Source organism: Saccopteryx bilineata, chromosome 5, assembly GCF_036850765.1.
Source record: "Saccopteryx bilineata isolate mSacBil1 chromosome 5, mSacBil1_pri_phased_curated, whole genome shotgun sequence".
In the NCBI taxonomy this organism is placed as follows: domain Eukaryota; kingdom Metazoa; phylum Chordata; class Mammalia; order Chiroptera; family Emballonuridae; genus Saccopteryx; species Saccopteryx bilineata.
This window is the reverse complement of record NC_089494.1, coordinates 167,359,749-167,375,705: the sequence shown is the minus strand read 5'-3', so window position 1 is coordinate 167,375,705 and position 15,957 is coordinate 167,359,749. Positions and strand designations below refer to the sequence as shown.

Here is a 15,957-nt window from a genome sequence, read left to right as displayed (position 1 = left end):
TTTTCTTAATTTGCTTTCTCTTTTCATTCTCCTTTTTTTTCTGTTCATAACATTTGATATAAAACAAGATATTTAAATAGATGGAAGGGATTGATTTCATTAAATCTGAGTTTATAGGGATAGAGAATATCATGTCACCTGGGGCCTTGCAAGACTTACTTGGACCACCTCACAGCATTATTCACAGTAGCTGAATACATGGAAGTAATTACCCAAGTCCATTGACTGGTGAGTGGATAACAGTGTGGTGTATACATTCAAAGAAAGAATTATTCAGCCTTAGAAAGGAAGAAACAGTCTGGATGAACCTAGGATAATTATGCTGAGTGAAATATGTCAGTCACAAGAGGACAAATACTGTATGATTCCACTGCTGTTAGGTACTTGGAGTAGAAAAATCATAGAGACGGAAAGAAGGGTGGTTGCCAGGTACTGAGGGGAGGGGAGAACCAGGAGTTATTTATTGTATAATAGTACAAGAGGAAATGAGTTATATGAGATGGATTGTGGTTATGGTTGTATAACAGTGTGACTATATCTAATACCATTGAACAGCACACTTTAACAATGGTTAGGATGGATAGTCCTGGCTGGACAGCTTGGTTGGTTAGAGTGTCATCGTGAAACACGAAGGCTTGTGGGTTTGATCCTGGGTCAGGGCGCATACAGAAACAGATTGACATTCTTTCTCCCTCCCTCTCTCCCTCTCCCACTCCTCCACTTCCACTCTAAAATCAATAATTAAACAAAAAGATTATGATGGCAATTTTATGTTTGTTTTATATATTTTACTACAATAAAATAAAATTTAAAAAAACTTACTGAGACGTTTTTGGGTTTGTCTTTTTATTTTTTGAACTGTAGACCTCTTGAGAATTAACTGCCCAAGTAGCTCTTCATCCTGAGGGGAGTCTATCTTACTCCCAAAAATGTGTTTAGTCAATAAAAAAAGATTTTGGAGCCAAAAAATAAAGATTGAGGAAGGACTGTATTAAATATCTCTACAGGTCTTACCATCTTTCTTTTTGATGTCTTAATTTTTGGTCTAACATAAATGAAGGCTTACTCTAGGACTTTGTGGTTCATATAGCTAGAAAAGTTGAATTTTGTAATTCCATATCAAAGATTATCATGTTTATAACTATGCTAGGCACTTCGAAAGATATGAAAAATAGGACATATCCTTTCTTACTTGAATTAATGAATTCTGTGGGGGGAGTTTATAATTATTTGTACAAGTCAATACATTTGAAGAGATGCGTAATCTATTAAAATATAATACACAAGAGAATTTGATTCAATCTGATTCTAGGGGAAAGGGTTGGTCAGTAACAACTGCATTAAGTTCTAGAACAAAGAATTTTTTTTTTTTTTAAGCGAAAGAGACAGAAGAGACAGGAAAGGAGAGATGAGATTCATCAATTCTTAGTTTTGGCAATTTAGTAGTTCATTGATTGCTTCTCATATGTGCCCTGACCAGGGGGGCTCCAGCAGAACCAGTGACCTTTGGGCTCAAGCCTGCGACCATGGGGTCATTTCTGTTGTCTCATGGTCAAGTTGGTGGCCATGTGCTCAATCTGATGAGTTGGTACTCAAACTGGCAACCTTGAGGTTTTGAACCTGGGTCCTCAGCACTCCATGTGGATGCTTAATGCACTGCGCCACCACCTGGGCAGGGGAGAACATTCTGGCAGAGGGAACTATTAAGTAAAGGGATAGAGGTATGAAATTTTGGGACATATTTAGGAATTTTAAGTAGTTCAGTTTAATAGTAATATACATTTAGGAAAGAATGAACTGAAAACTTTGGTTTGGTCCACATCACTGAAGACTTAAAATGACAAACTACATGGTATATAAGAAACTTATTTTCTTGGATTCATCTGACTTGAGCATGGGGTCATAGACAGCCCATGGTCACTGGCTTGGGCCCAAAGGTTGCTTTTTGAAGCCCAAGGTTGCTGACTTGAACAAGGAGTCACTGGCTCAGCTGGAGCCCTTGGTCATGGCATATATGAGAAGCAGTCAGTGAATAACTAAAGTGACACAACAAAAAGTTTATGGTTCTCATCTCTCTCCCTTCTTGTCGGTATGTCTGTGTCCCTTGCTAAAAAAAACAGACCTCATTTTTTGAGATTTCCTTTTTATTGATGAACAGCCAAATTTCTAACCATATTTACTAAATGGGAAATATTTTGGGGTTTTTTTTTGCTATTGCTATATTCCCAGAGCATAGAAGAGTTGAATAAATGATTTCATATTTTATAAGAAAGGAGAATTTTATTGGTTGTACATTTAAGAAATATTGTCCTAAAAGATCAGATTGTTTTTGGTGCTATTATATGGTTTAGGCATTACTGTTTTTACCTTACTTGGGTTTGCATTCTTTGCGATGCCCTCTTTGGACTTCTCTAACTATGATCATCTTCCTTATTGATGTAACTTTGTTACAGGGCATCTCTATCCACCTGTGTGAGTTGGTTCAGGTAAATCTCAAAAATCTTTGATTTTAACTTGACATCTGTTTTCCGGAAGTGTGGCATTGCCTACTGCTTCCCCCCCCCCCCCCAGGAATAAGTTCTGTGTGTTTGTTCACATAGTATAAAGTATATTCTTATTCAGGATTGCATTAAGATCTAGTAGTTCTTAAACAGTGTAACCAAATAATCATATAAATCCCAAATGCAGCAAAGGTGAGCAATCTTCATAGTGCACTTTCACCTCATTGAAGTTGAAGCTGTTCCTTTCAGATATTTTCTCACTTCAATGTGAAGTAGATTGTTAGAGTTTTATTAGTGGTTTTATTATGTGGCTTTTTTAAAAAAAGGTTTGATTTCTTCCACATTTCACAGTTCTCCAATGAGACTTTTTCAGAAATCATAGTCCAGGGATGCTTTGAATTGCCAAATGCTTTTTATTAGATGAAGTATTTCAATGCAACTGTAATAAATAAGCATCTACATCCTTAGCTATATTACCAGTATATCCTGGAACCAAAGTAAGATGGTTTTCTTGTTCCCATAGTCCACTTAATTGTTGTTTTTAAATCTCAATATTTCTGTCATTTATAATCTCTGTTTTGGATGATAGTTCTGACCACCACTTTTTTATGACTACGTGAAGCCAGTTTAAACCAACTATTATATATTCTTCAAATTTGTTTTTAAGTGGTGACTTTACTAGAGGCAACAAGTCTACACAGCAGCCGAGTGAGATGTATTGTTTTTCCTCCTGTAAACCATTGGTAAGTACAGGAAGGCAATCCACCACCACTCCAAGGTCTTCTATCTTCACCAGATAAGCTACAAGCTCACTTATACTTCTCTTTTTCCAGAAAGTTAAAGCTACATTCATTCTCAAATTTCTGCTGAACAAAACTTATGCCGTTGTTTCATGGTCTTGAGAAACCTCAGAAGAAAACCCACTGTACTTTGATGATGGGCTTTCTGTCTGTGAAGAACCAGAATCACTGGAATTAAGCAAATATGTTCTACACTCACAGTATAATTTTTCAGGCAGGTGCCCCACACAAGCCAGTTCGTTTTCTTTCTTTCTTTTTTTTTTTTGCCAGTTTGTTTTCTTTATTTGCCATGTCACAGCCCCCACTCCTAGGGGACTGTTTCTTCTTATAACAAGGATTTGGAAAAGGATGATGAACTTGCTGTGATAGATCACCTTATGTGATTTATCAGAGCTTTTCACAGTTTGTCCAACTGTTCTATATGTGTAAGTAGACAACTGTTTTGGAGATTTATTAACTTCCTTCATGTTCTTACTAGTGAAAGTAGAGATCCTTTTTCTAGGAAGATCAATGGAATGATCCTCAATATTATTACAAAAATTTTGTTTACCCTGGCTGGTTGGCTCAGTGGTAGAGCGTTGGCCTGGCGTGCAGAAGTCCCGGGTTCGATTCCTGGCCAGGGCACACAGGAGAAGCGCCCATCTGCTTCTCTACCCCTCCCCCTCTCCTTCCTCTCTGTCTCTCTCTTCCCCTCCCGCAGCCTTGGCTCCATTGGAGCAAAGATGGCCCGGGCACTGGGGATGGCTCCTTGGCCTCTGCCCCAGGTGCTAGAGTGGCTCTGGTCGCAACAGAGCGACGCCCCCTGGTGGGCAGAGCATTGCCCCCTGGTGGGCGTGCCGGGTGGATCCCGGTCGGGCGCATGCGGGAGTCTGTCTGACTGTCTCTCCCCGTTAACAGCTTCAGAAAAATACAAAAAAAAAAAGAAAAAAAGAAAAAAAAATTTTGTTTAACATTGTGGGTTTCAGATGCCATAATCTCTTAAGTACCAGCGCCTCATGGTACCACGGCCTCTCAGCCCAACCCTGGCATTGACGAACAGCGCCCGGAAGCATAGCAAGTCCTATGACTCCCGGCCCAACCCCACTCAGGACCATTCAGACGCGGCCGCCTGCTTAATGCTTTGATCTTGATTTTAAGCATTTGTAGGAATTGACATCACTCTTAGTGTTTCTGTTGTTAGATCATGTTATATAAACATTTATTTAGGTACTGTTTTTCAATATTTACTGTTATTTTTTGTAGTTCTGAATAGATAACAGGGGGTCCTCAGGTTATGACATAGTTTTGTTCCTGTGACAGTGACCTAACACGAATTTTGGTGTAAGTAGAAACGCACCCTAGCCTAATAAGTCACTTACCTATCCTTACACAGTTGTAAAATCATGATCTAGAACATAAAAATGCAACTAGGCCACAGTAAAAGGAAAAGGACATAAATATACTGTACTGTACACTGTACTGTAGTAACAAAGAATGAGTGTGAAGATTTTTTCTTACCTTTATTCCTGTTGTTGGCTTGCACACTGGAAGGGGCATTGCAAGGTGGGAGAGAGTGACCTATTGGGAGGAGGAAGCTGGAGAGGCAGGACAGAAGGTCCTGGAGATACTGGGTCAGGTGAATCAGGATTGCCTAAGAAACATGAAGGTGGTATTGGAGATGATTGTACCTGTACTACACGTGTTTCATTTCGAGAAGCAGCTGATGTAGAGGGTACAGGAGCTGTTGCAGGCCTCTCTACCTTAAAGAATTGTTCCAGGTTAGCCTAGAAGGTTGATGACTTCTTTTTTCAAAATCTTGCTGTAGCATTGCAAGGCATCCGTAACAGCTCTGTAGACCTTATTGAATCTGTCATTGCTGGGGTCCTTAGCCTGAAGTTTTGTCAGTCCATCCTGTACCATAGAAAACCTGCTAAACCCTTGGTAGTAAATCTCTTGGGTTCTGGGGTTTCTCTCTCTTCAGTCAGCTGCTTCTCCAGTTGAATGAGGTCCTCAGCTGACAGCTCCTCTCCATGTGATGCTGCTAGTAGCTCTGTGACATCCTCAGTCTCCATCTCAAACATTATGCTACTTTATTGTTTAGTAATCACAGTCGATTTCGTAGGGGCTGATCCCTTCACACACTCTAGGATACGCTCTAGGATACGGTCTTGATCCTTGATAATTGTTGCTACAGTAGAGCGGCTGTGGCCGCCTAGCACATGGCCAATGTTCGTCGCTGATTCTCCTTATTCTGATCTCTTTACAATGTCTTGATTTCGCTTCCGTCGTGATGGCTTTCCTCTTCAAAGCACTGTATGAGGGCCAAAAAGTCACCAAACAAAGCAGCACAAATGGCACACTTGCCCTTTTAACAGTCCAAGTGGGTAGGTAAGCGTACCTGGGGTACAGCAACTCCCTCACTCACAGCCGCGTTACTGTGTGTTCTTCCGCCGTGCGTGGCCAAACTAGTTCGCCCACGTAGTCTGAGTATGACTCTAACGGCATAAGCCGAAACACTTACCTCTCAGTTTTTTCTAAGTTTTTATGGGAGTTAGTGCCGTAAACTCGAAATGTCTATATCGAGACTGTTGTAACCCAAGGACCCCCTGTATTCTTAATTTTACATATATATTTTGAAAAAAATACAAGGCTGGGCAAAAGTAGGTTTACAGTTTATGTGGAAAATAATACAATAATTAACAAATAATAATACCAGAATAAATTTCCTCAGATTCACAACTGAATAGATTTATAACTGTACACCTACTTTTGCCCACCCCTCTATTTTATAGGTTGAATTAATGTTAACTGTTCCTGTTTGTAATCTTTGTTTATTTATTTATTTAGAAAATTAACTTTAACAAGGTGACATTGATCAATAAGAGTACATAGGTTTCAGGTAAAGATTTCTATAGTCTTTGAAATGTTGATTATGTTGTATGCCCATCACCCAAAGTCAAATCATTTTCTGTCACCATATTTTTGTCCCTCTTTACAACCTTCCCCCCACCCTTTTTCCCTGTCCTCCTCCCTCATGTCCACTTCCTCCTAGTAACCACTTCACTTTTATCAGTGTCCATGAATCTCAGTTTTGTATCCCATCTATGTTTGTAATCATAAAGTTCTTAGCTTTTTTTTTATTTCACTCAGTAAATGTTCTCAAGGTCTATCCATGTTGTCATAAATGTTACTGTGTCACCATTTCTTATGGCTGAGTAGTATTGTATTGTGTATATGTACCACATCTTCTTTATCCAGTCCTCTATCGAGGAACACTTTGGTTGTCTCCATGTATTGGCCACTGTGAATAGTGCTGCAATGAACATGGGAGGAGCATGTGTGTTATATACCAATGTTTTTGAGTTTTGGGAGTAGATAGATACCCCGTAGAGGGATTGCTGCGTCATTTGGTAATTCTATTCTTAATTTTTTGAGACCCACCATACTTTATTCCATAATGATTGTACTAATTTTCATTCCCACCAGCAGTGAATGGGGCTCCTTTTTCTCCACAGTCTCTACAACACTTGTTATTACCTGTCTTGTTGATAATAGCCAATCTAACAGGTGTGAGGCGGTATCTCATTGTGGTTTTAGTCTACGGCCATACCACCCTGAACGCGCCCGATCTCGTCATTGTGGTTTTGATTTGCTTTTCTCAAATAGCTAGTGAAGATGAACATCTTTTCCTATACTTATGACCATTTCTATGTCTTCTTGGGAGAAGTGTTTGTTTAGGTCCTCTCCCCGTTTTTTAATTGGATTGTTTGATTCTTTGTTGCTGAGCTTTGTGAGTTCTTTATGTATTTTGGATATTAACCCTTTATTGGACCTGTTTGCAAATATCATCTCCCATTTAGTTGGCTGCCTATTTGTTTTGTTGTCAGTTTCTTTTGCTGTGCAGAAGCTTTTTAGTTTGATATAGTCTCATTCATTTATTTTTGCCTCTTCAAGAATCCCTTGCCTTTGGGGTCAAATTTGTAAATTGTTCTCTATGGCCTGTTTGTTGTCTTTAGTACTTGCTCTATGGATTATATTATGCGTCTTTAATTTACCATAGTCCCCCTTGAATTAATATAATAGCACTTCACATAGAGTGTAAGAATTTATACGATATAATTATTACTACCTTTTCCCTGTTTGTGGTGGTGTTGTAATTTATTTTATGCCTACATATGTTATAAATCTAATACCTGACAATTATATCTTTGCTTTCAACAGCTCTTTTTTTTTCTTTTTTTTAAGAGAGGGAGAGAGACAGGGGCAGACTGACAGGAAGGGAGAAAGATGAAAAACATCAACTCATAGTTGTGGTACCTTAGTTGTTTATTGATTGCTTTTGATCAGGGGGCTCCAGCCAAGCCAGTGATCCTTTTGCTCAAGCCAGCAACCTTGGTCTTCAAACCAACAGCCAATTATCTTTTAAAGGAATTAAATTTTTTTTTTACCGTTTCCTCACATATTTACCATTTTATAGTCATACATAAGCTAGAAGTAATGTCTCTTTTGTCTGGATTCTCACAGGACATATTTTGGACCATTTATGTCATAAATGACATCATGTAATGTCATATTTGTCAAAAATGTTTCATTTCCTCTGCCAGTTTTGTTACTGTTTGGCAAGGACTACACAGTTTATTCATCTTTTAATGCTTCATTTGGCTAGCACAGTGTGCCTTACACAAAATAGACAACTGTGGGTTTTTTGTTTTGTTTTTGAAAGAGAGAAAGGAATGGAGAGAGATGAGCAGCATTAACTAGTGGTTGTGTCACTTTAGTTCCTCATTGCTTGCTTCTCATATACGCCTTCACGGGGGAGTGGGGCTCCAGCAGAGCCAGTGAGTCCTTGCTGAAGCCAGCAATCTTTGGGTCATGTTGATGATCCCATGCTCAGGCCAGCGACCTCAGTCAGGGTTTTGAATCTGGAACTTCAGCATCCCAGGTTGACACTCTATCCACTGTGCCACCACTGGTCAGGCACTACTGTATTTTTTCTTTCTTTCTTTTTTTTTAAGTGATATAAAAATGACTGAAATTTTCTTATCTATTTGTATAATCTGACAAGATATATTATCTTTTAGGGTTATTTGTTAAACCTATACTAAACCAACTGATTTTTCTTACTGGTATTATTTTTTTTATTTTAATTTATTGGGTGTACATAGATTCTAGTGTCCCCCTAAATACGCCCCCCTCCCCTGTGTTCCCCACCACATTCCCCTTGCCCTCCTCCCTGCAGTGCCCTCCCCTGGTTTTGCTTTTCTGCTCTCATCCCATCCCATCCTATCATCCCCTTTCCCTCTGTCCGCTTTCCCTCTGGACCCTTTGATCCCGCCTCTCTCTATTCTTTTATTTATTTATTTATTTAATTTTATTTTTTGTATTTTCTGAAGCTGGAAACGGGAAGGCAGTCAGACAGACTCCTGCATGCACCTGACCGGGATCAACCCGGCTCGCCCACCAGGGGGCCATGCTCTGCCCATCCAGGGCGTGGCTTTGTTGCAACCAGAGCCACTCTAGCACCTGGGGCAGAGGCCATGGAGCCATCCCCAGCACCCGGGCCATCTTTGCTCCAATGGAGCCCTGGCTGCGGAAGGGGAAGAGAGAGACAGAGAGGAAGGAGAGGGGGAGGGGTTGCTGGCCAGGGCCGCTGGTGGGCTTTTTGCTCAAACCAGATGAGCCCGCGCTCAATCTGGCGACCTCGGGGTCTCGAACCCGGGTCCTCTGCATCCCAGTCCAATGCTCTATCCACTGTGCCACCGCCTGGTCAGGCTATTTTTATTTTTTAAATGTACCACAGCTGGTCCTGGCCGGTTGGCTCAGTGGTAGAGCATCAGCCTGGCGTGCAGGAGTCCCGGGTTTGATTCTCAGCCAGGGCACACAGGAGAAGCGCCCATCTGCTTCTCCACCCCTCCCCCTCTCCTTCCTCTCTGTCTCTCTCTTCCCCTCCCTCAGCCAAGGCTCCATTGGAGCAAAGATGGCCTGGGTGCTGAGATGGCTCTGTGGCCTCTGCCTCAGGCGCTAGAGTGGCTCTGGTTGCAACAGAGCCACTCCCTGGTTGGGCAGAGCATGGCCCCCTGGTGGTTGTACAGGGTGGATTCCGGTCGGGCGCATGCGGGAGTCTGTCTGACTGCCTCCTCCCCATTTCTGGCTTTGGAAAAATACCAAAAAAAAAAAAAGTACCACAGCTTTTTAATCCACTCGTCCACTGACAGACACTTGGGCTGTTTCCAGATCTTGGCTATTGTAAACAATGCTGCCATAAACATGGGGGTGCATTTTTCCTTTTGAATCAGTGATGTGGTGTTCTTGGGATATATTCCTAAAAGTGGGATGGCTGGGTCAAAAGGCAGTTCCATTTTTAATTTTTTGAGGAATCTCCATACTTTTTTCCACAGTGGCTGTACCAGTCCTCATTCACACCAGCAATGCAGGAGGGTTCTCTTTTCTCCACACCCTCTCCAAACACTTATTATATGTTGTTTTGTTAATGAGCACCATTCTGACTGGTGTGAGGTGGTATCTCATTGTGGTTTTAATTTGCATTGCTGTAATAATTAGTGATGTTGAACATTTTTTCATATACCTATTGGCCATCTGTATGTCCACTTTGGAGAAGTATCTATTCATTTCTTTTGCCCATTTTTTTTTTTCCGAAGCTAGAAACGGGGAGAGATAGTCAGAGTCTCCCATGCGCCCGACCGGGATCCACCCAGTACGCCCACCAGGGGTCGACGCTCTGCCCACCAGGGGGCGATGGTCTGCCCCTCCAGGGCGTCGCTCTGTTGTGACCAGAGCCGCTCCAGCGCCTGGGGCAGAGGCCAAGGAACCATCCCCAGCGCCTGGGCCATCTTTGCTCCAATGGAGCCTTGGCTGCGGGAGGGGAAGAGAGAGACAGAGAGGAAGGAGAGGGGGAGGGGCGGAGAAGCAGATGGGCGCCTCTCCTGTGTGCCCTGGCCGGGAATCGAACCCGGGACTTCTGCACGCCAGGCTGACGCTCTACCACTGAGCCAACCGGCCAGGGCCTCTTTTGCCCTTTATTTATTTATTTATTTTATTATTTTTTTATTTTTTATTTTTTTTCTGAAGCTGGAAACGGGGAGAGAGAGTCAGACAGATTCCCGCATGCGCCTGACCGGGATCCACCCGGCACACCCACCAGGAGCGACGCTCTGCCCACTAGGGGGCGATGCTCTGCCCCTCCGGGGCGTCGCTCTGTTGCGACCAGAGCCACTCTAGTGCCTGGGGCAGAGGCCAAAGAGCTATCCCCAGCGCCCGGGCCATCTTTGCTCCAATGGAGCTTGGCTGCGGGAGGGGAAGAGAGAGACAGAGAGGAAGGAGGGGGTCGGGGGTGGAGAAGCAAATGGGCGTTTCTCCTATGTGCCCTGGCCAGGAATCGAACCCAGGTCCCCCGCACGCCAGGCCGACGCTCTACCGCTGAGCCAACTGGCCAGGGCCTGCCCATTTTTTGATTGGATTGTTTATCCTTCCTGGTGTTGAGTTTTAGAAGTTCTTTATAAATTTTGGTTATTAACCCCTTATCAGATTTATTGTCAAATATGTTCTCCCATTGTGTTGTTTGCCTTTTTATTTTTTTTATATTGTCTTTAGCTGTGCAAAAGCTTTTTAGTTTGATATAGTCCCATTTGTTTATCCTGTTCTTTATTTTCCTTGCCCGTGGAGATAAATCAGCAAATATATTGTTGCAAATGATGTCAGAGAACTTACTGCGTATATTTTCCTCTAAGATGCTTTTATGATTTCATGACTTACATTTAAGTCTCTTATCCATTTTGAGGTTTATTTTGTGAATGGTGTAAGTTGGTGGTCTAGTTTCTTTTTTTCTTTTTTCTTTTTTTTGCAGGTAGCTGTTCAATTTTAACACCATTTGTTAAAGAGATTGTTTTTACTCCATTGTATACTCTTACCACCTTTGTCAAATATCAGTTGTCCATAAAGGTGTGGGTTTATTTCTGGGTTCTCTGTTCTGTTCCATTGATCTATATGCCTGTTCTTATGCCAGTACCAAGCTGTTTTGAGTACAATGGCCTTGTAGTATAACTTGATATCAGGAATGTGAAACCACCCACTTTATTCTTTTTCAAGATTGCGGGAGCTATTCATGTCCTTTTTTGGTTCTATATGAAATTTTGGAATATTTGTTCTATATCTGTGAAGTATGTCATTGGTGGTACTATTTTTTATTATTCTCTTTGTGGAGCAAAGTTTGGAACTACTGTTCAAAAAATTAGGGGACCAGGGTGCGTGCATACCCCAGTACTGTCAGCCCTTTGTATAGTGCATTTTCACCAATGAAGTAAAAGTTAGTTTTGCATCTCATTTGTGTAATCGTACAACTTTCTTTGACCTGTCATTTTCTTTTCTGATGTTCTTGTTTAATAAAAAAAAAAAATGCTTTTTTTATTGCTTCATACTCATTTTGAAATATTCCCTAATTTTTGTGAGCAATGTATTATAAATAGTAGTGGGAAGAATTAGGATATCCAGAAATACCTTAAAACATGTTTAAAATTTTTCTATTAGTAGTATAATTCTGAAAACCCATCTTCTTTTCCAGAAGCCAGAGTTAACCCAGATTCACCAGAAGTGATTTTCTAGATAAGCTCTGAAGGTGACTGCTGGCTTGGCTTGGGTTTTTCAGAGAAACAGGAAGAACTGATTTAGCTGTGAAAAGAAATGTAGAGGCATAAAAAATATTTGTAAGGCTCTGTTGGCGTCATGGAACACAGTTAAATGCTTAGAATGAATTACCTTACTAATTCTCTTTCCCTAATAGATAGAAGAGGTCAGGTCAAGGAGATTTCAGCCATTTCAGAGGGCTTGATGTTGACCTCATGCCTACAGGCCTCAAGATCATAAGCAGTGTGCTTTAGAGATCAGGTGTCTCAGCAGCTTAGGACATTCCTAACAGATTCCTCTATGCCCTGCTCAGAGTCCAGGTATGCCTCTTCCGGTAGCATCCTGATGTGACCCCATTTCCCCCCCCCATCTTGCCAGAATATATTGGTGGCCATTTTCCTCAGCTTACTCAGGAAATTTGAATAAAACAGCAATGTTGTTTCCAAATAATGTAGCGAATAACCAACACTAATCCAAGCACATGAACATTTCTAGTGACATGACTCCTCTGGTGTATCCGTCCCAGCCTTTCACACCTCAGCTGGAAATAACTACCTTATATTCTCTGCTTTTTTTTTTTTTAAGTAAGAGCCAGGGTAATAGACTACCACATGCACCCCAACCAGGATCCACCCAGCAATCCCCATCTGGGGCCCATGTTCAAATCAGCTGAGCTACCCTTAGTACCTGAGGCTGACTCTCGAACCAGTTGAGCCACTGGCTGCAAGTGGGGAAGAGAGAAGGAGGAGAGAGAAGGGAAGAGAAGCAGGTGGTTGCTTCTCATGTATACCCTGACTAGGGATTTAATCCTGGACTTCGGCATGCCAGGTGGACTCTATCCACTGAACCAATCGGCTAGAGGGCCTGTGGTTTTATTTTTAAAAAGGAGAGTGTTTTTATTTATCAATATGCCTATATAAAATTGAAAATTTTGGCCTCAGCCATGTGGCTTAGTGGTTAAAGTGTTGACACTGTCTGAGTTCGTGTGTTCAAACTCCCCCTCCCCTCCATCACAGGACACACAAGAAGCAACATGTAAGTGCGCATGATAAATAGAACTAAGTGAAACAAAGAGTTGATGCTTCTCTCTCTTCCTATCCCCTTCTTGCTCTCTCTCACCCCATCTCTCAAATCAATGGGAAAAAAATTTTTAATTGGAAGTTTCAAACCATATAGGCCCTGGCCAGTTGGCTCAGTGGTAGAGTGTGGCAGGGTGTGTGGATGTTCCAGGTTCATTCCCAGTCAGGGCACACAGGAGAAGTGATCACTGGCTTCTCCACGCCTCTGCCTCACCCCCAACCCCAACCCCACCCCCAACCCCCACAGCCATGGTTCGATTGGTTCTTGAGCCCTGGGAGCTGAGGATGAGTATGTGGCCTCTGCCTCATGTGCTAAAAATAGCTCGGTGCTGAGCAATGGAGCAAGGGCCCCATATGGGCAGAGCATTGCCCCATAGGGGCTTGCTGGTTGGATCCCAGTGGGGTGCATATGGGAATCTTCTTCATTCACTGCCTCTCCTCCTCTCATTTAAAAAAATACACACACACACACACACACACACACACACACACACACACCTATGACTAGAATTAACTAAAGAACTAAAGAATTAGAACATTTAAATTTGGAATTTTTTGTTGGTTTGTTGTTTTTTTTTGTATTTTCCCGAAGTGAGAAGTGGGGGGCAGCAGACAGACTCTTGCATGCGCCCGACCGGGATCCACCCGGCATGCCCAGTAGGGGGCAATGCTTGGCCCATCTGGGGCGTTGTTCTGCTGTAGCCGGACCCATTCTAGTGCCTGAGGCGGAGGCCATGGAGCCATCCTCAGTGCCCGTGCCAACTTTGCTCCCATGGAGCTGTGGCTGTGGGAGGAGGAGAGGAGGGGGAGAGAGGGAAAGGGAGGAAGGAGGAAAGAGAGAGGGAAAAGTAGAGAAGCAGATGAGTGCTTCTCCTGTGTGCCCTGGCCAGGAATTGAACCCAGGAGTTCCACACACCGGACCAATGCTCTACCACTGAACCAACTGGCCAGGGCTTAAATTTCATTTCTTATCAGTCTATAAAAAGATATGATGTAATGTCAAAAAATAAAATTTTTATGTTGCAATATTTTTATCTTAGAATAAAATTTAAATGTGTATATATTTGATATATTGGTATATCAGTATAAATGTATGTATTTTTGTCTAAGGTGGCCTATTGTCCTTAAGAAGATGTTTCTTTGGGTCTTAAAATGTCTTTATGAAGTAATGAAGTGAATGATAATAAGTAATTGGTGATGTGTATTGTGGAAAATATAATTAAAAGTTGGCCATACTACATTAGTGTACTCAGCAGTAATCAAGAGCTGCTAATAGTGTTATTTATATCGGTAATAATTCATTTTGTAATCCATGCTTTTTTCCCTTATTTTTTGTATATTCCTACAGCTAAAGCAGTTAACAGGTCATGGCACGTTTAACAAAAAGACGACAGGCGGATACAAAAGCTATCCAGCATCTTTGGGCAGCCATTGAGATTATAAGGAACCAGAAACAAATTGCCAATATTGACCGTATTACAAAGTAAGTAAATTTAAACAGAAATATCCCTGTAAAATTTCATATAAGATTGGTAAAAAAAAAAAAAGAGGTTGAAAATTAGCATATTCATTGTCATAATGTATAAGGTACCAGTCACATTTTGCCTTGCAGGCGTATACAGTTGTTAGAAAAATAAATGCAGAAACATACACAAGCCACTTGTGTTTAGAGGTAAAACTCTTAAAGAAAAAAAGATGAAAATATGTAATATTTGTAATAGTATTTTAGTTATCAGAGATTTAACTTGAAAACAAGTCTTTATGTCTTTTGTTAAAAAGGCTTTTAGTTAAGCATGTTTATGTAAACTAAAACCTTTTTCTGTTTGTTATTCATTTTAATATAGGGCTAGCATGGTACATATAATAAATAACATCTTTTTAGTTTATAGCCCACTAACCAAGAATTTTTAACAATTTTATTATATAGTTTAGAAATATAGTAAATAATCATCAGTTAAAAAAAAGTTTTTTCCTCCTAGTTTCCAATGCTGTTTATCTTGGTAGACCAAGATTCAGAATAGAAAAATATCAGACTGCTTTGTGAATACTCAATTTACATGTTAAATATTATAAAGGAGTCTTGAAATAGAACTTGATTTTGTTATATTTGTTTCACTGGGTATTTTTAAGGACTTAAGCTAAATATATCTTTAAAAAAATTTTCTTTGAGAAGATGCAGGGAGGCAGAGGTCGACTTCTGCATGCACCTTGACATAGAACCACCTGGCAAGCCCCCCCTACTGGGCAATGCTGTGCCCATCTGGGGCCTCTGCTCTGTTCATTGCTTACCAGCAACTGAGGTATTTTAGTGCTGGAGGCAAGGCCATGGAGCCGTCCTTAGCGCCTGGGGCCAACCTGCTCAAACCCTTTGAGCCCTGGCTGCAGGGAGGAGAAGGGGTGGTGGAGAAGCGATGGTCGATGGTCGATGGTCGCTTCTCCTGTGTGCCCTGACAGTGAATCAAACCCAGGGCCAAAGCTCTACCGCTGAGCCAGCCAGCGCTAAAATGTTTGAATGATATTTTTTGGTAAGTTAGAATATCTTTATACTTATTCTTCCCACATACTTTTTAGATGTTATCTGTAAAAATGGAAAACAGATGATCTACTACTGAAGCTCATTTACGTACTCATGTTAGCCCTTTTAATAAGTAACTAAAGTGAGTACCATATATATTTTTGTTCTTTACCTATATTCTGGTGGAGAAGATTATAAAGGTTAGTTAAGAGGAAAGGACAGGAGAAGGAGAAAGGTATGTTATATGTTGTTCTGACTTTGTATTTACCCCTTGAATATTTTAAACTTGTCCACGTAGAAGTCCTCGCTCCTATTATAGGCTAACAGAAGAAAAAAAAATAGGCAACACCTAAGGGGAAATTAAGAATATAATAGTATAAAATTATGTTTTTAAATAAAGCAAATAATTTGAAGCATAGTAACTAAATATAGGTTACAGTGAG

At 41.1% G+C, this 15,957-nt stretch overlaps 1 protein-coding gene and 1 pseudogene across 11 annotated transcripts in view; one reads left to right on the top strand and one right to left on the bottom strand.

Annotated features, from left to right (window-relative positions):
• Positions 1 to 15,957, top strand: part of ZMYND11 (zinc finger MYND-type containing 11) — a 173,058-nt gene that overhangs the window by 45,281 nt on the left and 111,820 nt on the right. For 8 of the 11 annotated variants that reach the window (XM_066279220.1, XM_066279219.1, XM_066279229.1 and 5 more), the window contains exon 2: positions 14,348 to 14,482. The exons of 1 other annotated variant lie outside the window; for it this stretch is intronic. In XM_066279220.1, the coding sequence (XP_066135317.1) occupies positions 14,367 to 14,482 (116 nt within the window). In that variant the 5' untranslated portion in view covers positions 14,348 to 14,366. Of the gene's footprint in view, positions 1 to 14,346; positions 14,483 to 15,957 lie in introns of those variants that run through there. 2 more of the 11 variants (XM_066279225.1, XM_066279226.1) reach the window with 2 other exon arrangements.
• On the bottom strand, positions 2,932 to 4,273 carry LOC136306428 (KATNB1-like protein 1; annotated as a pseudogene).